Here is a 23,848-nt window from a genome sequence, read left to right on the forward strand (position 1 = left end):
TGATGACTTTAAACGAGACTGATATTTTTGTTTCAGCAACTTGTTTGTTAATAATTTATCTCGTTTTAGAAAGTGTTCATATGTAGGGCATGCTCTTGCGTATCAATCAACTGAGATATATAAACTCCGTATGCAGGTGATAAAGGTATATTGCTGCATAAGTAAGGGAAGCTGACGATTGTAAAATTCAAGTCATCAAGTTTATCATAGAGCTTGCTTGTCAGATTACCATTAACGTCTTTTTCAAATAAAATATCCAAATATGAAATAGATGTGTCAGACTCTTTTATCTCAAGCTCACCAGGATATATCGTATACATAAGAATGAAAATTACCATTGTTTATTGACAATACGTCGTTGATAATCTAAATTGTCGAGATGAAGGCCACAGCATGTGTTTTCTTCTTTTCAAGCATAAGACTTCGAACAAATTCTGCTTGATATGAATACAAAAATAGTTCTGCTTATAACGGGTCGCAATTGGTACCCATGAAAATTCCAAAAGATTGTTGAAGACCTGGTCTCCAAATACGACATAGATATTGTCAATCAGAAACTCAAGTGTCTTTTTGATGTCAACTTTAGAGTACTGGTGTGTACAATCAGAATATGTTTCTTAACAAAATAATTTTGCAAATGACCAATAACAAGGTAAATATAAATTTAAGAGTTCCATTTTTATTGAAAACAGCTGTAAATGATATCAAAAAGCCTGGACTTTAATTTATCGTGGGGAATGTTTGTGCATAAAGTTGAAAAGTCATAAGTTTTTAGCTGTTGATTTTGGTAAAACTTGATTTTAAACTGTCAAAAAGTTTCTTGGAATGTTTATGTATCTGATTCCCACCACTTCTTGAATACTAGTATATTGTTGCACAGTACTCTTGAAATTTATCTTTCACTACTGTTTATATCTTAGGGAGGAGTAATGAAAGAGGCTTGGGTGAGCAATTACTGAAACCCGCTGTGTATCTTTGTTTGTAGGATTTTTATTTACTTTAGGAATCCGATATGGATATGGTAGATCAAGTTCAGTTTGGTTCTTTGGGATCTTAAAAATATTCAAAACAGACACATAGATTTGAAGAATTTCTTCCTTAGAAAGGGAACTACTGCAATATAAGTAAATTAGATTACCACTATAGTAGAATTAAATCCAAGTTCTTCTAAAATACTATTTATAATATAATGAGCCTTACAAACGAAGACAATGTTGTTGCCTGCTTTGTCTGCAAGGAACAGTCCGTACTGATCATGTAATCTAATTTTTTTCCTCACTTCTGAATTGTTGAATTAAATTAGATGATTTTCATATTTCCCCTCAATTTCTTAATACGAGATTGTAACATAGATCCGATATATTTAATCCATTCTGACCAAGTGTCACGCCGTTTTCTTTTTCATATTTGGCCTATCGTCTGGCGTAATCTTCTACAGAATCCATAATATTTATGAATATCCGACGCTATACTAGTAGTTGAAGGATCGGGGTTCCCTATTTTTAGGACCTTTTAATTATTGATCTAAGGTCAGCATAATTAACTATATTTACATCACCCATAATGACGTGTCCAGTAGTTAATTAAAAAAAAATTAGATATTAAGAATTTCCAGAATGAGACACCTAGGATTAGCAACATGAAAATTATGTGGAATTTAGATCATATATTGTGAAATTATTCCCATAACAGTGCTTATTATACCTCATTATAAATATTCTACACAACGCGTTTTCTGATTGGTTCTAGATCATCACGTGATCGGGCCGTAAAACTTCATATTTCCCGGTCGTCGGCACGCTTTTCATCATATTCCACCTCTTCGGATACTTAGTGCATTTTCCCGCAATAATTATCGTTCATTAAAAGAAAACTCCCGAGAGTAGTAGACGTCACAATAGCCTGCTTTACGTCACAGAATTGATGATAAAGTGTTGACCAAAGTAACGTTAAAGGTTTTGCTTGTTTCGGTATAATAAACAATTCATTGCATGAATGTTCGGGAAACATAAAGACTTATTCAGCCAAGAAATATCATATTCCCCTCGGGCGAAGCCCTCGGGGAATATGATTTTCTTGGCTGAATAAGTCTTCATATTTCCCTCACTATCATGCAATAAATGTATAATATCCAATTTTTCAAAATAAAACGTTGGATTTTTTATGCTATTAGTAATCTTATGCACTGTATTACAAAATTAATGTTGTTATATTATAATACCTTTCTGAAGAACCTGGTTAATATATTTCCTTTAGCGGAAGGTGACAAACCATGTCCTCCAAAACATAAATCTTAATTATAAACAAGTCAGTAAGGGGAATGGGTGCCGAGGGAAACAGCTGTGATTCACTGATTTATGTTCCCTCCTCTAAATCTGATAATTCATTACATTTTATACTCATTGGACTTTTTTAATCAGAAGTTCTGAATATAAATCCGATTTGATTAAATTGTTCAAAGACTTGATTTAAAAAAAAATTCCAAAGGAAATATGAAATGAACTCTTCTAATATATAATCAGGATATTGGGACCTATTGTCCTCGTGAAACACTTGATCAAAATTTTTTGAAATTGTGTGTAATTGAGCTGGTTTCTATTCTGTTAAATTTTATCATCAATATTGTGCCTTTGTCTGTAAAAAGCTAATCAATAGTTAAATGAGAGGACCTCATTACTTCAGTTCTGCATCCTCTCGATCGGGGGGATTTAACAAATTTGATTTTCCCTTTATTTTTAGCAATTTAGCATCGAAATGATATAAATCTATATTATATACCGGTATATATTTAACATATTTATGGAAGTTGGAATGTGTTTCGTGTTAATGTGACTCTTAACACCACCAATGTTGTTGTATATATTACAGGAACATCATTCCATCATACAATTTTTAAAAAGACAAGTCAAAGAAATCGTCGCACTAACGGGTTTTGTGTCCATTCTATTTCCAAAATACAATAGACACAAACCCATGGCTTGAAACGATGATCAGAAAAGGACATTATTTTTTTTTTCATTTTATCAAATACTCAGTACCATGGTATTGCTAAATAGTCAAAATTTGAAGAACGTCTTTAATTTAATTTTGATCTGAGGTATTTTCAAAAAATACAAAGTTAGGCCTAAGAACCCTATCGGAAACAAGAATATTCCGTGTGTTTGGATCGAATGGCAATTATTCGTGAATCCTTAAAATGTCAAAGCAATTGGGATCTGATCAATCTACACATCGGAAGAAATATCATTATTTGAAAATAATTTCTGTGGTGACGGAAATTGCCGACTGCAATAGTTAATGCCAAGACAGCTGTGTGCTTATTTCTGAAGGTAGCCCCACAAAAAAATATCGACAAAGTTTAAACCCGCCCCTGACGCCCCAACAAACCATTAAGATAATTAGTTTCGAGGATATTGTATAGAACAAATTACATGATGATAGTTGGATTGTGTTAATAATTCGTAAGCATCAAGGACTTTGTTTTGTTCCCATTTTTTACATCATCATCATCTAGAATGAGAGCTAGAGGAAAAGTCAACACGGTTTAAGATTTTTTTTTCAAAATTAAAAGTTCAGAAAATACGGAACACTTTTCAAATCCAAACTCGGTCTCCAAATGAAAACATTTCCAAGGATGGATCCCGCAATACTACCATCTGATTCCTTCGTGAGAGGAGTGTTTCTTCTAAGTCTGTGTTGGACTGCTAATGCAGCCCCAGTATACCATGACTACTGTGTTATTGGCGCCGGACCCGCGGGCTTACAAATCGGATACTTCCTTCAAAGGTCACAGAGAAATTACGTTATCTTCGAGAAATCTAATTCTGCAGGTATATTCTGCGATTCATCCTATGTCTTAGTTCCGCGTTTTTACGACTTTTTCTACATGAATTGTGAATGGCAAGGATTCCTTCAAAGTCCAAAAAGCATTTAATTTTCTTTTGGTATCGATTGATAGGCAAGACTTGTGTAACTGAATTTTTTTTATGGATACATAGTTTACGTTTTTTGAAAAATGAAGTGTTCTATACTTTATTTCTATAAAAAAAACTTACCAAGTTTTTCAATGTTTATCATCTTAATAAAATTATGCAACTTGGGAATAGATGCTTTTAATATCAATTCCTACATTTTAAATATTCCATTTTATAATAATTTTGTTTAACATTTTTGTATCCAAAAAAGACATCCAACAAGTTTAACACGTTTGTTTTCAAAGAGGTCGGTGCATGATTAGAAATTAAACGTAGATCATAAATCGCAATACTGAGTATAAAAAGTGCTTTTTGGTATATTGTTTATATTGAACTTTAATACATTAGGTTCATTTTTCAACAAATACCCAATCCATCGGAAGTTAATTAGCATCAATAAGATATACACAGGGAAAACAAACAAAGATTACAACCTACGTCATGACTGGAACTCACTTCTTAGTGACGACGATCGAATGCTCTTCAAGCATTTCTCACGTCAAATGTTTCCGTCAGCAGATGTAATGGTCAAGTGAGTATTTTTCACAATCTATCATATATATATCATAATTACACAAAAACTCTTATGAAGTCTTTTCATGAATATACACTAGTGTATACTAGTATATCGAAGCAGAGTTTGACATCGGATTGACTACATTTGTAATGCTAGTAGAAAGATTGACTATGGAAATAAATGTAAGGAGGCATCATCTTCTATTCCTCAGTCTTTTTAACATAAACTAATCATTTAATATAAAGATACAGAATAGAGTAAGCTGTTTGAATGTCAAGGAGAGGACATGTGATCTAGTTTGAGCCAATCAGGTAGCAGGAAATGATAGAAATATTAATATATTGTAAAAGGACATGGAATTGCAATGATTAGGGATAAATAACACAAGCAAAAACATGATGCATGGATTAATATATGTTTCACTAATTAGTAATTAGGAACAGAAATTGCATAAAGAGATAAATCCCTAAAATATAAAGTGATTCTATGTAAGTCTACTAAAAAATTGCAAACATTCTTTAAAATTATGACAATTTTTAAAATTTATTTTCACTCTTATAATGACAATTATAATCATTTTTGAGGTTTTCTATTTGAATATACAAGACTAGTATAAGATCTTTGCATTGCAGAAAATGTTTTATTTATCCTTATTTAGATACCTGCAAACATATGCTGACCGTTTTAACCTAACTATTCGCTACAACACAGAAATATCTGACATTCACTCTGTACATGAAGACAACAGGACAAAGATCAGTATGAAGGATCAACACGACAATCAGTACTTATGTAGGTAAGTAAACACCTACATGTATATATTTTCTCTTTACGTGCGAGTCTTGACTTGTTAACTTCTCTAGCTAATCGTTCTTTATAGGGTTGCTATCGTTGACTTTTCTCACATATTTCTCTTTAAAGGGTTGCTATTGTTGACTTTTCTCACATACTTCTCTTTATAGGGTTGCTATTGTTGACATTTCTCACATACTTCTCTTTATAGGGTTGATAATGTTGACTTTTCTCACATACTTCTCTTTATAGGGTTGCTGTTGTTGACTTTTCTCACATACTTCTCTTTATAGGGTTGCTATTGATGACTTTTCTCACATACTTCTCTTTATAGGGTTGCTATTGATGACTTTTCTCACAAACTTCTCTTTATAGGGTTGCTGTTGTTGACTTTTCTCACATACTTCTCTTTATAGGGTTGCTAATGTTGACTTTTCTCACATACTTCTCTTTATAGGGTTGCTATTGATGACTTTTCTCACATACTTCTCTTTATAGGGTTGCTATCGTTGCCACTGGGATATGGCAGCCCCGGATTCCCGACATCCCAGGACAGGAACTTATGGACGGATACGAGAGCTTGTCACTGAACGCATCAGACTATGAAGGGAAATCTGTCATGATTCTGGGTAACTGTAAACGAGAATAATTGTAAGTTATACAGTAACCATGTGTATTAAAGTCATTCATCAATATCTGTCATTTTAGGTCGTGGAAATTCTGCTTTTGAAACCGCCACTGCCATCTATGACAAGACGAACTTCATCCACATGGTCGGCAGACATCGAATCCGTCTGGCATGGGAGACTCACTATGTGGGCGATCTCAGGTAAGAGCCATCATGTGGGCAACCTCAGGTAAGAACAAGTATGTGGGCCCAATATGTGGGCGATTCATGTAAGAACCACTATGTGGGCGATCTCTGGTAGCACCCACTATGTGGGCGATCTCAGGTAAGAGCCGTAAGAACAAGTATGTGGGCCCAATATATGGGCGATTCATGTAAGAACCACTATGTGGGCGATCTCTGGTAGCACCCACTATGTGGGCGATCTCAAGTAATGCCCGCAATTTGGACGATATCAAAAAAGAGTCAAATAAACGAGGGGAAAATTCGTACCAAAATACGGAACGGTCAAATAGAATTCAAGCAAAAATCTAGTTTTCTTTCTTGCTTTATTTCATGAAGTCAAAAGTACATGTATATTTGAACTAAACGTTTTTAAAATCTATACAACTTTTTGAACATGTAATGGATAAAAATGTTCTGGGAGAATTTCTAACATGTCGCCTCAGGGGTTCTGTGTCAACTCATTGCCGTAAGACCCGTGACAAAGTTCATTCGATAACTTACGGGTTGATCACAGCGACGTCTTTCGGTAAAAATATACAAATCTTCATTGTTTTTCTTATTTTCCCATTTAAGCCTTTCGGTGATAATCAATACAAGACATGTGCACTCAAATCAAATGAAATTTGTCCAGGGTATTTTTGCAGTGAGTTAACACAGGATCCCTGGCGTTGTGAAGATAATAATATATGTTATGCACATTCCGGGGCTTTTTTCATTATGGATAAAGCATAATATATAAGAGGGCTGTTCAATAAATAATGTCCTCGGTGCTCGAAAAGAAGCAAAAGACGCTTTTCAACGATTTAGTCTTAATGATTTCACTTAAATATTCTCTTCTGATTTAAACACATGTCCGTAACGTTTTTAACCATTTCTGATTGTTTTTAGAACTCATTTTTGAGTATGCCCCTTCGTATACTGGAATATGGCAGATCCAATGATTTTCCAGACTTGTTTCTTCTTTCTGAAAGCTGTTTTTAACTTTGAAAAATGAATCAAATCAAAAGTTGACAGAACTGGCGAATGTTGGTGGTGTGTCAAAACATTATCTTTCTATTTATCCACAAAACACATTTACTCTTCGAGGAGTGGGGTTAGGACGCTGTCATGAAGAAATTTAATGCTTTGGATTCCTTATTCTAGTTCCTTACTCTCATTACGGCAGGTGTGACCGGTCGGTAGAGGTTGCTCAATGCTCTCTCCTCCATGGCACTTGACCCAACCGATGTTTTGGAGGTCCGCGTTTGCTCTGCTTCTGTTTTGTGTTGTTTTATGAACTTTTGATCTTGAATACTGTACGTTATCTCCATAAGTTTCATCTCATAAACCTTTCGATTTTTTTTTTTTTGCAAAACGTTTGCTTTCTAGACTACTCTGGAAATTGAACTGCCTCCCCGAATAAAAATTGGAACAATAAGACCACGAATATATATGAAAATGGCATATAAACTGTCTTTGTCCTCTTGCAATTCTTTGCTCTTCTCAGACCTTTGCTGTTTTTGTTAAGTGCATCTTATTGTAAATTTGTTTTGAGGGTTTAAATCAATGGAGTCACGTTTCTGTATCTTTTTGAATTTCAGACAAACGTGGGTAACTACAATTTCTGATTTTTAAAAAAAAATAATTGTTTAGATAACAGACATTGGTTGCTGTAAATTTCACATATTTCAGTGAATATTTCTTTGGGATTCTTAACAATTTTTACAGCATCTTTAAAGAAGCGTTTAATTTCACTCTATTTTACTGATTATTTACAATTCATTTTTAAAGTGTCTCGAAAAGCCCTTGTTTTCCAGCTTCTCACAGTGAACATATAAGATGAAAAGTGATCACATAAACTGATATCAATTCATTAAAGATTCAACCATGAGAGAAAGTCAAGCTTAATGTCATATGATATTCGTGTTGTATTTCATAGAGTTTTGAACAGCCCTCGTAACTAACTTTTTTGTAACTTGCATTAAACTCTAGGGCCGTAAACAATGAGCTTTTGGACACTTATCAGTTGAAATCCTTGGATGGTCTTCTAGAGTATGATATAAACGATTACAAGATTGTGAAGGAGGGGGGTAAGCTATACCTCCGGGAGAACATGGCCACGGGACAGCAGTGGGGGGAGTACGACAACGACCCTCTTCTTACCCCGTACGACAAGATCATCCGGTGCCTCGGCTTCAAGTTTGATCCCTCCATTTTTAGAAAGTAAAGATAATTAGAAAATCAATAATTTCTGACAATTCCTTATTGACAGTATTTTCACTAATTAAATTGGCTTCATTTTGGTGCATCAAAAGATCAATCTATTATTTTTAACCTCTCTCAGAATTTCAGACTTTGCGGTAAGGCCATCGCAGAAGTATCCTTTTATAGATTACGATTACCGGTCCTCGATGGTGGATGGTATTTACTTCACAGGGACAATAGCGCACTCTTTGGACTTTAGACAATCGGCAGGGGGGTTCATTCATGGCTTCCGATACTCTGGTAATAAGATAATGAAAATGTATGTGATCAATGTTTTAGCCCAAGGGAGAGTGTGCACCGTACATAATCTTCTGTCTATTGGTTTTAGCACGCGTTCTTTCAAAGGTTCTGAACTGGCGTTATCATCAAGAAAAATGGCCGTCAGAAATTCTCCCCGTCTCCAACCTGTCGTCAGCCATTATCAAGAGAGTCAACGAGGCTTCAGGACTCTATCAAATGTTCACATATCTAGGAGATGTCGTTTTGGTAGACAAGTTGGTATTATCTAAATCCTATATAATGTATACATATATATTAATATACACGTGTATAAACTCATTCTCATTTCTGTACTCTGTATCTTGCAATTCAATTTTTCTCCATCAGAAAGGAATTGATTTCAGAAATTTACTTGATACAGAGATGGAATGTGTGAATATATTGAGGAGTATCCAGTTAAACTTATACACAAGCTAAGTGAAGTTACCGGAATTGAGACAGCAAATAAAATGGTTCTGGTGGTGGTGTTACAATATGGCGAGGGGTTTCACGGACCGGAAGAAGATGTGTTCCGTGTGGACAGGGCCGCTACTGAACCGGAATTTGCAGAATATTCTAATTTCTTACATCCTGTCATTCATTTCTACACAGAAATTCCAAAAGGTAGAAAATACATTGTATTTTGTTTTATAAATAATCAACATCTTCATAAATTTTCCAATTCCCATGACCATTCTTTTAATTCTTTCAAGAACTTTGGTGGGGGAAATTAACCATCTCACAAATACATGTAGTTCTATATAAAGGAGTCGACTGAGGTTTTGTTGTGTCAAAACTACAATAGAAACTCTTGAGTACAGTATAGTTGGTGTACTTTGCATATGGTGTTTAATTTTCTAACATATTCGCTATATATTCAAGAGCAAGCTCTAACTGAGAAGGCTACATACAAATATGTTTTTGTCATAGGGATTTCAACAACCAAATTTAAAGTCAGAGTTTTGTCATTTTATGGTTGTAAAATAACCATAAAAAAATAAAAACTGGTTCTATTGACAGAGGAAGACACAGTGAAGAGAAAGCGAGGGGATCCGTTACCTCCAGCGGACAGGATTCATCACGTGTTGGAGGATTTCTCCGCTAACTGGGACAGACCCCACGCCCACATCAAACCTCTCAACAAGTTCCTACAGCGTGTACTGAAAAACAGAACTAAATGTAGATCACAAACAAACACTTTCTCAAAGTACCTAGCCTCAACGGACACCTTAAACACACAATCTTGTGTTGTCACTTGAGTTTGATATAAATTTAATAAAACAGTTTAACTAAAAGTGTAATATCCCTCTAGTCTATTCATTTTATTATCCACAGCAGTTATTTTTATTAAACCAAAGCATTAGATTCAAATTAACAAACAGATTTGATTTTTAGAAATAAATACATGTACATGTTTTATGTCTTATCACTTCAGAAAACATGACAAAGAGTTGAATTAGAATCTGTGCTTGTAAAAATATTCATTCACCTACATGTGTACAAGTTATCTTTCATTAAAATGGTTTAGGGAGTCCCGTTTCATGATAAACTACTGTAGCAGTTTTAAAATAAATTACTAAGAGAACGAAATATCTCTATAATAGTTAAAAAGAAGTGAGTGCAAACAATGCTAAGGTCAAATAATTTATTATTTTTAGAAACTATCAAAAATATTGGCAAAAGAATAAAATAGAAGTAATTTTTTTTTTCAAAAATATAAATCTGACATTAAATGAAGACTTTATAATGTAATTCATTCATTTAAATCTATTACACTTTGGAAATGTGTGGCACTATAAATTGTATTTAACTATACTTGATTCCAGAACTTCATACAATCCTTACAAACAAAGATATACATAGCACTCAACCACATCTTTTTCTTTACTCCTCACTTAGATATTAACAGAAGTGAAGGAGAAACTTTAAGATCAACGTTCAACAAAATATTCAAGGAGTGGTGTAAATCAGATGTGGATATCTAAAAATTCGAAGGGACTTTTGGACAATTTGAAATCACAAGATTTTACCAAAATCAACGGCTTAAAAACTTGCGACTTTTCAACTTTATATACAACCACTCCACACGATAAATTAAAGTCCAGACTTTTTGATACTATTGACAGCTGCTTTTTCAATGAAAATAGAATTTGTAAATTTACTTACCTTGTCATTGGTCATTTGCAAAATTATTTTATTCAAAAACATTCTGATTGTTCACACAAGTACTCTGAAGTGGACATCAAAAATACGCTTGAGTTTCTGATTCATATGTGGTTTTTGGAGACCAGGTCTTCCAACAATCTATCGGAATTCCCATGGGTACGCGTTATTAGCAGACCTATTTTTGTATTCCTATGAAGAGAATTTATCCAAACTCTTATACGTGAAAAGAAGAAAACACTTGGTGTTGTCTTCAATTCGACAATTAGATATATCGACGACGTTTTCTCAATTAACAATGGTAACTTTTATTGTTATGTCGATACGATATATCCTGGTGAGCTTGAGATAAAAGATACCACAGAGTATGACACATCTATTTCATATTTGGATATTTTACTAGAAAAAGACGTCAATGGTAATCTAACAGCCAAGCTCTATGATAAACATGATGACTTTAACTTTACAATCGACTTTCCCTTACTCATGTTACTAATGCAGCAATCTATACCTTCATCACCTGCATACGGAGTTTATATCTCTCAGTTGATTCGATATGCAAGAGCATGCTCTACGTATGAACAATTTCTAAATTGAAGCAAATCATTGACAAAAAAGTTGATGAAATAAGAATATCAACAGTCTCGTTAAAGACGTATTTCGTAAGTTCTATGTTTGATGCAATGACCTTCTCAGCAAATACAATTTATCATTGGGCCAATGCTGACTGACGTTTTCATACTAATTGTTAGTCCATCATTTATACACTGAATTGAGGACGGATTTTTACGTTATATTTCCCGATCATGACAAGGAGCACACGGCGGGTGTGGCTGGTTAGCAGGGGATGCTCGCTCATGCTCCCACCTCTGATGTTGGAGGTCCGTGTTTGCTCAGATGAAGATGTTCCTATTTATGTTCCCCAAACGAAGTTGGGGAACATATTGTTTTTACTCTGTTTCTTATTATGTCGCCCCGAACGAAGTCGGGGACGACATATTGATATTGTACGCATGTTTTTTTTATCCAGGCTGTTTCTCGGAGATGGCTGGGACAATCTTCCTGAAACTTTCCTTCAAGGACGATCACTGGTTGTAGTTGTGCAGTGAGGTCGTTCAGTTCCAGTATGTCTACCGTTGCCATGGAAACCTGTAAAAAGCGACAAATTTTGTCCGAGAGTGTTCTCTCTGGTCCCTTAAACGTTCGTCATGAAACTTTTCTTATTTTAATGATTAGTATCTGTAGTTCTGCAACTCGTATTTAAAATTTTCATATAATCGATTATTGCCATGGAAACCAGGTGAAAGTTAAAATTCTTTAATTTCGATTTTCTCAATAACTACTCAGGCAATCGTTTTGAAACTTTCAATGTTTATTCCTTGCAATGTGTCAAAGTGATTTCTACTTTCAAAATAATTGTAATGAGTCGCTCACGGTTGCCATAGAAACGAAACAGAAAAAAAGATTCAGATGTACACATGTGTTCTCCAAGGTCTAGGTCAAAGGGTCAAAGTTCGTCGTATCCAATAAAAGTTCTTTTCACAAGGATTACATATTTGAAATACGAAAGCCCTAGTACTTACCGTTCAAACGTTATGGCTATTTACTATGTTCAAGACGCCCCCCCCCCCCTCTTTTTATGAAGCACACAGCCAAGTAGAATACACAGATATAACATATACAACTTACAAGTAACTTTTTAAAATCTTCATTCATAAAATTCAGTTCCCGTCATGTGATATTTTGCCATCATTCATTCTCCTTCTGTTTTGTCTCTTGAATTTATAAATATTTTATTTTATCTATATAAAAAAAAAATAACGATTGTCAGCTGCATTTATTATCATTTCGCGTTTTCTTGTATATCTATCACTTGTATATTATTCATTTCATTAGATAGTGCAAGTATAAATTAAAAAATTGGTACGTCATTTCCATAGTTTTTATTCATTCATAAATTCTTTGATCCGCTCCTGATGGTTCGCAAAGCCTTGATCACCACTGTATACAAAACATTCATCTCGCCGAAAATGTTCATGATTCCGCTAAACTGAGAAAGTTCACACATGATTTATTATCTCATAACACACATCAGCTCTCTGCAATGCTGAAATGCTCGAATTGATGGTGGCATGTCAGATTCGTTTTTCGGTAGAACCTCTAAAATGAAAGTGAAAGAGGGAAATTTCAGAGTTCTCACTGGCGTTACAATACACAAAATAATTCGGCTGATCTTCTTCATAAATTACATTTCCCAAGCTTTTATCATAGGAAAGATACTGCCAATTAACAAGTATGAGGCTCAGTTCAGTACATCTGCCAGATTTCTTTTATGCAAGTCTGCAAATTGAGGAACTTGTAATTTTCCTGCACTACTTTCTTCTCCTACCGATTCTAAAAATAATGAGTGGGATGTACCGAATTAAGGTCTTCCGTTTCCAATGGAAAGGACTGATATAACTCAATGGTTGTTCAAACTTAGCTTATGGACTTTTGTTTTAGTGATGATAAAAATGAAAGTCTTGTCTAATACGGGGCGACATATGCTATTGCTTGCAATAGCAGACTTTCTAGTTATTATTATTATTATTATTATTATTATTATTTTTCTTCTTCCTGGGAAAATTTTGTCCACGAGTGATCTTGTAAACTACACATCCGACTAAGGTAAAATGTTTTTAGGGTCAGTAGACATGTTATGTAGATTTGCCGAACGAAGGTCATTTTGCGCGCACGTGCTTGCAAGAGCGCGCACGTGCAACACGAAAAATGACCAATATAATGGATATTGCTCTAACTTTTCTTTTTTCTTGATGAATTTTTTTGAAACTCATAATGTAAGGATACATTAGTAGTATAGACAAGATGGCATGGTCAAAATAGCAAGATCTCACGCGCATGCACGTGTGCTTCGCTCTGATTGGCTGAAACAAAAGTCTCAATATCTTTCTTGTTTCTTGTCATAATCTTTTGAAATTTTCAACATAGTCCTACATTATGAAGATCTACAGCATGATATATACAAATTTTCATGAAAGCATGCGCATGCGCGCGTGCTGCAATCTGATTGGCTGAAACTTTAAATGGCTATATCTACTTTGTTTTTTGACGAAATGCTTTGAAATTTAAAACATAGTCATACATTGGGATATCCTAAAATATGATATAGAAAAAAAATCATGAAATCACGCGCATGCACGTGTGCTGCAATCTGATTGGCTGAAACTTTATATGGCTATATCTCCTTTGTTTTTTGACGAAATGTTTCAAATTTTAAAATATAGTCATTCATTTAGATATCCTTCAATACGATTAAGATAAAAATTTATAAAATCACACACATGCATGTGTGCTGTAATCTGATTGGCTGAAACTTCAAATGGCTATAACTCCCTTGTTTTTCAACCAAACAGGATTGGATTTAGAACATAGATAAATATAAGGGACTCCTACAAGAAGGTGTAGTCATTATGCACGTGCTTGCGCGTGCGTGCACGTGAAATGAGTAAAATTAAAAATACACTCGAATGAGTGTATTTTTAATACTTTTGGATTAAATGCTTTGATATTAAGTATATTAAAATTTGAGATAGTGTAGACAAGATAATATGGTCGTTAAGCACATGAACATGCGTGCAATGCCTATTTTTAAATATATTTTGTATTTTTCTGGGAAGACCTTGATTAAGTCTAAATTCCATAAAGTATTTCTTATCTAATAGAGATTACAGGGAACATGGCACCAAAAGGGAGTTGGGGAGCGTTTGGGGAACATCTGTAACGGTCCCCGTTACAATTAGCACTAGTTTGTATTGTTTTATGGACTTTTGATCTTGAATATATACTGTTCGTTATCTCCATATGTTTCATATTAAAATGTATTTGAGATTTGATAATCATCCCTATATAATATGATAAACTATAATAATGAGCTTTGATAAACTGAATATCGTGAGTAAATTATAAGCATTTATTTGAGAATTCAGAGAAAAATTTGTCATCAATTTCACATACTCTACTCGTAATCTTCAGAACCTAGGAAATAGGAATCAAACTACGGTAATTAAGTTAACCACTGGATCGAAGCAATATATATACGCAGACGAAGTAACTATCATGAAATCCGTTTGTAAGTACAGATGAACTTTTTTGTTTTATCTTGAACACCGATATGGATAGACAATCTCAACTGCTTATTCTATTTTCCCATTATCTCGAATCTTTGTAGTTCGGTTTCTTTGAAATATGTTACGAGCTATTACTGTATTTTACACGTCTGGGAATTTTTTTTTATTACTACATAGTTATTATAAAATTGTGATTTATGCACGTTATGCCTATGATAAACAACTTGGGCTTCAGCCAATTTGGTCAAAGGTGTCGATTTTCTAAACACAACCTTATGTTGAATCATTTGCTGTACGAGTTATCCATACTGATGAGACGGACCAATCGGAAGTCTCCACCTCTTCCACGCACCTCAGTAAAACTTCTACCCGTTAAAAATGAATTCCTTTCATTTGGTGTATTTATTTGTAACCGTATGTGTAGTAAACGGGAAAATGAGACCACGCGGGGTCTCAATTTCAAGTAAGTTTATCAGCTTTGGGACACTTATGGAGTTCGAATTTCCTCGCAGTTCTTGTCTAGATTAAAAATCAAAGTCAAACCATTGATTTTACAGCTTTAATGTCTGAAGTTATAAAATTCGATTTCTTGCAAAAGAATTCTTTTTTTTAATAATAATGTTATAATTCGAATGAATTCTACTCAGTGGTGAGAGTCACTGAGTCAGACAGCCTGACAGGTTCATTTTACCAGAGCTGGTAGGTGCCGGTGGCTCATAAATTGACCCCTCTTGAATTGTTTCTGTGGCATAATATAGATAATGAAGCATATAAAGGTTTTCGACTTGGAATGCATTTTGTAGAAGAGAGAAAACAACTCCATTGCCAACGAGGACCTGTGTTCAGAAATCACTATGATCTTAAAAATTTTCTACTTTCATTTTTCACATACGTTTTCTACTGTAATCCTATTTGCAAATCTTGTTGTCAGATCTAAATGTCCTTCAAACTTTTTGAGGATAACTTAATTTCAGTGTTATAGCCAATTTATTTTAACTAAATCAGTCTTTGACACTCATCAAAATCTTCCTGTCATCTTATTATTGAGCCTGATGCCAGAGTGGTTTTCAGGCCACCCAAACAAAAAGTTAAGATAAATTTTCAGTTTTGTATTTTGTCAAAAGAGGTAGGTTCACTAAATCCTTAAAATTGCCCTGTCCACAAAGTGGGCAAGAAGTATATGTACTTTATGTAAGCATCAATGTCATGTTTCAGTGGCCTCCAAATATCAGCCAAACGAGCAGAATAAATTTCATTGTATCAATGGAGTTGGAGAAATTCCATACGAGCACCTGAATGACGATTACTGTGATTGTGATGATGGAACAGATGAACCAGGTAAATTATCGTTTTTTAAATATTGTCAAATATTGATTAAAGAATGTGTGAGAAAATTTTAATTAAGATTTTAGTGTTGGCAGACTGGTTTGGAATTTATATTTGAATTTAGAAAGTATGCTTTTTTGCAATTTTTTTCAGAAGGTGAGGTAATTTCATAAAACTTAGTTTGAAGAAGAGAGACTTCCTTAGAATTTTTTATTATAATTCATTGAGGTTTTAATTTTGTAAACAAGGTGTCCACAAAATTTTATTACTGTAAACCAACTTTTATTCGCGACGACTTTATTTCGCGATTTACCAGGAATAAACTGGTTCGCGACGATTAATTTTCGCGATCAAGCCTTTTTGCATCTGTTTTTAAATAGACAAATATACTATAAGGACCGGTTCGCGGCGAGAAATATTCGCGACGACGAGGCTCTCGCGAACTTCGCGAAAATTTCTCGCACGCGAATAAAAGTTGGTTTACAGTATTTGTATCTCAAATATTTTAACAAATGTTTTCAAATGACTATTATAGGGACCTCTGCATGTTCAAATGGGAGATTTCACTGTACAAATGCTGGTTACGTCCCAAAGTACATACAGTCCTCCAGAGTCAATGACGGAGTGTGTGGTGAGTCTAACAGGGGTGTATAACTGTAACAGGACTAGAGGAATTACTTATAAAACATTAAAACATGATGTAATAAAACCTTTGACTGAGTAGACTATTGTGATGTTGATCGTTTGTCTAATTACAGACTGCTGTGATGGGACAGATGAATATGGTGGGAAAATAGAATGTGTCAACAACTGCAAGTAAGGACAAATTTTAAATTACAGGAAATTTCTTGAATTGCAATCCAGACTGGGAATTTTAAGAGGTGCATTATAACATTTTCAATATCCCAGTATTTTATAAAACGCTTTTAACTTTGAAATTGACCACTACTGTTAAAATATTTGTTTTGTAGGGAACTTGGAAAGGCACTGCGAGAAGAACAGGACCAGAAGAGAAGACTCCATGAAGAAGGATTTAAAAAGAGAGACGGATTCATCGCCGAAGTTAAAAGAATCATGGAGGAGAAAAATGTAATTGTTTGAACTACTTAATCTTTCCTGGACGATGACAAAATAATAACAGAATAAATCTTAATGATGTATGCTTTATAATAACAGGTAAAAATACAGGAGCTTGAGAAAGAGAAAGCAGAGCTAGAAGTCAGATTGAAGGAACTAGAAGGTATTTATAAAGCATGAATTGAGTAAGACCAGTGTCTCTACAGATTTCTTTCATTTACAGATAACATAAATATATGAGAAAAAAAACTTTCATGATCACATTGCCTCGCATGATTAAGTGCAAATAAAATTCTCTCAAACAAAAAGTGATTTACAGCAATCAGACTCCCCTATAACTGCCTCTTGCAAAGCTTTCATAACAATTAGATTAACATATATATATATATATATATATATATATATATATATATATATATATATATATATATATATATATATATATATATATAATAATGACATATTGTATAATCAACTGGATATAATTATGTAGAAATGTAACTCTTTTACATCAAAGCAATATATATTAATCAGAAGTATATTATTGCATAGCAAGATGAAGTATCCCAGATGTTCCTTGTAACACCTTTGACCATTCTTGACTTGTTACAGCTCTAAAGGCAGAACATGAGGGCCCAGAGAAGGAAGCCAAAGACCGCCATGAACAGGTGTGGAAAGGTCAGTAGAAATAAGCTATACTGTAGAATCATCCATGTTCGTTCATTTTGTTTACATATTGATTCACTGAACCATTATATTTAAGAGTAACCCACGGAATTAGGTCCCCACGAGCAGGTCAAATTTTGCTTGACCACGAACATTGACCCACATGAATAAAAATGATTACACAGTAACTGGAAAAAGGGATGAATGATGAAATTGAAAATATTGACATGTGACATGCACTAAGTTACAAAATATCTTGACCTAACCATTTATTTTTTTATATTAGAACAAAAAGAAGCTAGAGATAAGGAGAGAAGTGCACTGAGGGCCAGGGAAGCCTTTGATGACCTAGATTTAAATAAAGATGGATTGTAAGTCTCGATAAAATGTTGTTTTTTTTTAACTCGGATTATAACTTGTTAGTTGTTGCTAACTTAATTTTTACTGCATGTTATTTACCTTCAGCTGTGATATTCTGGAGATCATTCCTCACCAGGAGTTTGACATTGATTCTAATGGCATTGTCAGCGAGGAGGAGGCTAAGGTACACTCACACCAATACTTTTTTATCATCAACAAATGTGTCGGATTTTTACAAAGAAATTTCATGTTTGTTTATTTTTTTTTAAAGGAACATTTAGAAGACCAAGAAAAAGTTGACTTTAATGAATTTAGTTCTAAGATATGGGGAAACATTCAGGGTATTTACAAGAAGCTTGTCCCGGAGGAGGAGAAACAAGAGACCCCACCCCCTGCAGAACCTCAGGGTGAAACTGAACCACTGGTACCACCTGAAGAGCCTCAGGTAAGGGTATTAACCCACCCAGGTGTCATTATCTGCATGGTCCCCACTAACTTACTCATTCTAGAATGCAGGTCTGCATTCACTTTAGTTTTCATGACATCAATGTTCAATTGTTTTGGATTTCATTTAGGTAGTTCATGTCGACAAAACTCAAAATGCTGTACAATATCTTCCAAATATAGCTGTTTTTAAGTTATAAATGGTTTTGTATGGTGTTCACTGTGTCAGTGTAGTGTGTGTACCGCTGGTTTGACCAGTGTCTCTGTTGTATGCATTGTGGTAGGCTAGGCCAGGTAGTGATTTGTCTCCGCGTCTTGTAGGCCACCCCCCATGTCACGCCCCCTCCTGACGAGGGCGAGGATTATGACGATGAGGAGGGAGAGGACGAAGAAGAGGTAAGTGTTTGATGTTGTCATCGCTTCGTCCAGGTCGTAACTAGAGCTTGCTTTTACTACAGTGTTTATTGTGCAGTTTTTACACAGGATTATCAAGGGGAAGTTTAGTTTGTTTGTAACTAATAGAATCTTATTTCCGGTTAACATCCCCAAAGGTGGCATGAATTTGATGTTCTGACATGCTTTCTATAATGAGAACAATATTGCTGGAGACCATATGAATACAATTCAAATAGAATTAAGAGTATTGATTTCTTATTTATAAATAGAAAAATGAAGAATAAAGTTATAATCGCATGACAGTTTTCCTGAATTTCTACATCTTATGAAAGCAAATCATAAATGTAAATAAATCAGTCGACTAGTGTAAAAGTTAGTTAGTAATAATGCATGTTAACTTTATGCCTTAATGATTTTTAGATTTAATTTATAATTTATAAAATTTTACTATCTAGTTACAGAATTGAAATTGATTTTTGCAAGATAGTTAAATATTAGAATGAGCCTTCACAATCTTTTCATCTTTCAATTTTTGTAAAAATTGGGATGAAAAATCTATATCAGACAGTCTGTGGACAAAGGAAGAATGCTTACTCAATTCAATATATTGAAAATATCTCCTGTTGAATGGGGTGACAGCTATGTAGAATTCTCAATTGGTTGTGCACACAGATCTGTAGCTCTATTTCATTCTTATCTCTCTCTACTTCCTCCTCACTTTCTAAACAACAAGTCTAAACTACTGGAAACAACCACCAGCATGGAAAATGTGGAATTACCTGAAAATGCTGAACTTTTCCCTCCAGAAGAAAAGGTAGATTGATTCTAGTGCTTAACAGATTGTATGTTGGCATCTCATTTAAAAAACGTACACATGCCTCAAATGTCCTGAATCATGGTTTTCAGATGCCACAAATCAGAAAAGTAGATTATGCATGTGGAGTATGATAGGCTAAGAATAATTAATTCCTATTTTAATACAGTGTTTTGTCAAAAGGGCTTGGAAAATTTACCTTTGCATGAATGCTGTGCTTTTGCCTGAATTTTGCATGCTGATAAAATGTGTTGAATTTAGCTGGTTATATGAAGGAAAGTGAAAAGAAATGAAATAATTTTTAATGCCATATATTGAATATTAAATGAGCTTGGCATGTAAAGCATGGAAGAGTGATGTTTGATTTAACATGTCGCATGTGATTTATTTGGTTTATTTCATGCTGTTCCCAAATCAATCCATGATATATAAGTGTATAACAGTTGAGACGATGTTCTGTGTCCTATAGTTTTGTGACTATCTAGTGTTTACAGGTGTAACAAGAGTCAGATATCTTGGTGGTAGGCTCTGTATGCAGAGAGACTAATTCCTTAATGGATATTGTAGGCATTAAATCCAACATATCCCTATAAGTTACTGTTGATACTGTTATTAAATGTGACAGGTGGTGGTTTATTGTATGGAACAAAGATCAGCTGTGGCCAGCGTGTCAGACATCTCAAAGGTGGAATGCTACACCAAAACTTTACTTTATGGATCTGAAAAAAAATCTCTTTGGAAATGAATTATTTAAATTATTAAATTGTGAATTTTATATTCACAAATTACTTTTATATCAAAAATTTACAAATAGTATTGCAGACTCTTCTTGACATATTTTCTTAGAAAATGAATATATTGTGCATTTACTGATGGCAAATTCTTTACTGTAGAACATCTACATTTATAAATAGAATAGTTTTTGCATTTCTCTTTCAAAAACACACACACACACACACACCCAAACACACACAAAAGATACATAAAGTGATAAAAAATGCATTAATTTTTCCATGCTGAAACCACAGTTTGAAAGACATCATTTAGCCCCCTGCATATAATTTTTGTATAGCAATCCTCTTTAAACTGCATTTGCAATACAATGTTTACCAATCTTTTTTTTTTACTTCAAAAAGAGACATTTTAGTAACACAATAAATTTTTTACTCACATTCTTTCACACATTCATACTTCCCCAAATCTTTACAACCAGTATTTCTGCAGCTTTGATTTATCACTTTGTACATGTGTATGGGTTATTTGCTAATTTTTATTGAATTGTAGGAAGAAGAACATGTAGATGAGGAAAAAATGCCTGAATATGATGAAGAAACAAAGGCCCTGATAGCAGGTATATAGATATAAAATGTCTTATTATGATGAAGAAACAAAGGCCCTGATAGCAGGTATATAGATATAAAATGTCTTATTATGATGAAGAAACAAAGGCCCTGATAGCAGGTATATACATGTAGATATAAAAATCTGATTATGATAATGTAGGTAAAGATGTTTAAAATGTCTGAGCATTTTGGTCTGCCGAGACTCAATTTGCCTATGTAATGGTTTTATTATTTTCTATGAAACCTTATTCAATCTCATCCTTGGAAAGGGTAATTAAAATCCAATGTTTGTGGTAATTTCAGCTGCTGATGAAGCCAGGAAAAAATTCGAGGAAGCAGATAAACGCTCAAAAGACATTGATGGAGAGATTACGTAAGTTTTGTGTTAAATCAATCTGATGCAAGGCAGATCTCTTATTCATTCCCATCTGTAACAAATTTGTCACTGAAAACAAAGGTTGTGGTATTCTGTTGAATTTTGCTCAATACAAAATGTTCCAGCCTTAATTTGTAATTATTTGAATTGTATGACTAGACAGAAAACATAAGCACTACCAAGGGAGTTCAGAGTAATAAAGGTAATACTTTATACCTAAAGTCTGCTTTTACAGGAACAGCACAGGGGAAGACAAATATCTGACATGTGGAGGAAGATAAAACTTTAACGTCAGTTTGTAGTTAATTATTTATTCCCCTGAGTGTGACTGAAAACATCCATAATGACATGCTGTTGTCAGTTGGTTGATTAATTTTTTCCATTACATTGATGTGAGAGGAAGGTTGCAGTCTCAATCATGTAACATTAGGTGAAAAAAAGGAGAAAGATTTTCTATAGTCTATTGTCACAAACATGATTCTAGCTTAACTTAGTCTATTCGTAATCTCTATCGATACATGTTTATAAAGTCATTAAATGACTTTAATTTTAAAAAATACAGTTTAATTTTTTTTTTTATCCATCAATGGAATGTTTTGCCCAATTATAACCTTGGCTTATTTGCTACTTCATAATGAATTTTTTCTTGATTTTTATTGCGTGAATTATCCTCTAGAGATGGCATAAAGATAATGTTACTAGTACTGTACATGTATACGATAGCTATTGCTTTTCAGAAATACTAAAAAATCTTAGATAACTAAAATGTAATCATTTTTACATGTAATGCAATGTTTTCTTTATATAGGATTTACAGTGCAGTACTAAGTAGTACAAAAATGTTTCTGAGTTTCTTTCTTAATGAGAAGGAGCTACATTATACATAATGTTTGAGTAGTTGCAATTTTTAGGGTTTATAAAAAAAAAAAAGGAAAATAAAATTTTTATTCAAACTCGTAAGCCACAAATCGAGTCTTGTTAAACACAGCATTTATATATGTTTGTTCTAAATTTCAGGTCTCTGACTTCATATTTAAACACAGACTATGGCAAAGATAAAGAATTTGCTGTTTTACGAGACCAATGTTACGAATATACAGACAGAGAATATACATACAAGTTATGTCCCTTTTCTACAGCCTCTCAACGACCCAAGTCAGGAGGTCATGAAACAAACTTAGGGTGCGTAGCTTTCTGCTTGATCTCATGATTTAAATTTCTGTTTTCTATTTGGGCAGATACTTTAGGTTCAAAGCAGAGATTTTTCTCATTTGGACCATTTTGGTCAAGATGGCGTTTTCACATTTGATTCATTATAATTTACATGTATAAGGTGTGTGATATATTGTGTATATTTGATATTGGTAGGCGCTGGGGAAGGTGGGAAGATGAACATTATAAAACAATGGTCTATGACCATGGACAAAATTGCTGGAATGGACCTGATCGATCCGTCAAGGTATCCATAGCAACATCTTTTTTTGTACTCACAGATAATATTTCAATGAAATTAAATGTATTATGTGTAAATTCGACCATGAAGAAAATGTTACAACTTATAAAAGTATTTATAATTTAAATAGAATTTTTCTTCTGAGTTTTGTTTCCATGAGTTAATTATATTTTTCTAGGTCCATATAACGTGTGGTCCTGAGCACCAACTGACTAATGCATACGAGCCGAGTCGCTGTGAATATGCTTTTGACTTTGTTACACCATGTGCCTGTAATCAACCTCCTCCACCCCACGATAAAGACCCTCATGATGAGTTATAGCACTCCTGACGTTTAAACTGTGAATTCCTCTGAAAAAAAAACCCATCATGACTGTCTCCAAGAGAATCATACTGTGATCTGTTATAAAACACTCAATAATGAAAATATTTAACATTTTCCTAAATATCATCCAATCATAATTTTTTTTTTTTTCAGAATAAAAAAAAAATTGAAAGTTTTTTTCTGATCTTTATTGATAAAATGATAGAAATTTGAAAGATCTGCAAGGGAAGAGGCTGGGTTGGTGTCTTTGGGGACCAAGGACGTTCAAGGAGGGAGGAATGTGGTGGTCAGACAGGTTTTGATCGCCAGTGGCCAGATGCAATATAGCTCTATTGTAGGA

The 23,848-nt window shown here is 33.9% G+C and overlaps 2 protein-coding genes across 4 annotated transcripts; both read left to right on the forward strand.

Annotated features, from left to right (window-relative positions):
• Positions 1–3,491: 3,491 nt before the first annotated feature.
• Positions 3,492–9,984, forward strand: LOC134251264 (FAD-dependent oxidoreductase domain-containing protein 2-like). Its single transcript, XM_062733646.1, has 10 exons — positions 3,492–3,830; positions 4,323–4,506; positions 5,150–5,287; positions 5,782–5,912; positions 5,992–6,112; positions 8,108–8,338; positions 8,460–8,620; positions 8,709–8,874; positions 9,021–9,262; positions 9,659–9,984. The coding sequence occupies exons 1-10, from the start codon at positions 3,617–3,619 to the stop codon at positions 9,895–9,897; spliced, it is 1,827 nt and encodes a 608-aa protein (XP_062589630.1). The 5' UTR covers positions 3,492–3,616; the 3' UTR covers positions 9,898–9,984.
• Positions 9,985–15,229: 5,245 nt separating this feature from the next.
• LOC134251298 (glucosidase 2 subunit beta-like) lies at positions 15,230–23,685 on the forward strand. Of its 3 annotated transcripts, XM_062733694.1 has the most exons (17): positions 15,230–15,391; positions 16,144–16,266; positions 16,790–16,885; positions 17,013–17,070; positions 17,226–17,343; positions 17,431–17,494; positions 17,944–18,009; positions 18,284–18,368; positions 18,463–18,541; positions 18,629–18,802; positions 19,123–19,197; positions 19,931–20,011; positions 21,296–21,362; positions 21,658–21,727; positions 22,748–22,912; positions 23,099–23,189; positions 23,362–23,685. In XM_062733694.1, exons 1-17 carry the CDS (start codon positions 15,307–15,309, stop codon positions 23,503–23,505), a joined length of 1,641 nt encoding a protein of 546 aa, XP_062589678.1. In that variant the 5' UTR covers positions 15,230–15,306; the 3' UTR covers positions 23,506–23,685. The 3 variants fall into 3 exon arrangements, with proteins under 3 accessions (XP_062589678.1, XP_062589679.1, XP_062589680.1); XM_062733695.1 differs by lacking the exon at positions 19,931–20,011; XM_062733696.1 differs by lacking the exons at positions 19,123–19,197; positions 19,931–20,011.
• Positions 23,686–23,848: the final 163 nt, after the last annotated feature.

This window comes from Saccostrea cucullata, unplaced genomic scaffold, assembly GCF_032062105.1.
Source record: "Saccostrea cucullata isolate Sc308-1 unplaced genomic scaffold, CSIRO_AGI_Scuc_v1 ctg272, whole genome shotgun sequence".
Lineage (NCBI taxonomy): Eukaryota > Metazoa > Mollusca > Bivalvia > Ostreida > Ostreidae > Saccostrea > Saccostrea cuccullata.

Coding starts and splice junctions, on each gene's coding strand:
- LOC134251264 (XM_062733646.1), top strand. CDS start 3,617: ATGAAAACATTTCCAAGGATGGATCCCGCAATACTACCATCTGATTCC. Junction 5,288..5,781: donor GACAATCAGTACTTATGTAG/GTAAGTAAACAC, acceptor TTCTCTTTATAG/GGTTGCTATCGTTGCCACTG. Junction 9,263..9,658: donor CTACACAGAAATTCCAAAAG/GTAGAAAATACA, acceptor TTCTATTGACAG/AGGAAGACACAGTGAAGAGA.
- LOC134251298 (XM_062733694.1), top strand. CDS start 15,307: ATGAATTCCTTTCATTTGGTGTATTTATTTGTAACCGTATGTGTAGTA. Junction 15,392..16,143: donor ACGCGGGGTCTCAATTTCAA/GTAAGTTTATCA, acceptor GTCATGTTTCAG/TGGCCTCCAAATATCAGCCA. Junction 22,913..23,098: donor GGTCATGAAACAAACTTAGG/GTGCGTAGCTTT, acceptor TGATATTGGTAG/GCGCTGGGGAAGGTGGGAAG.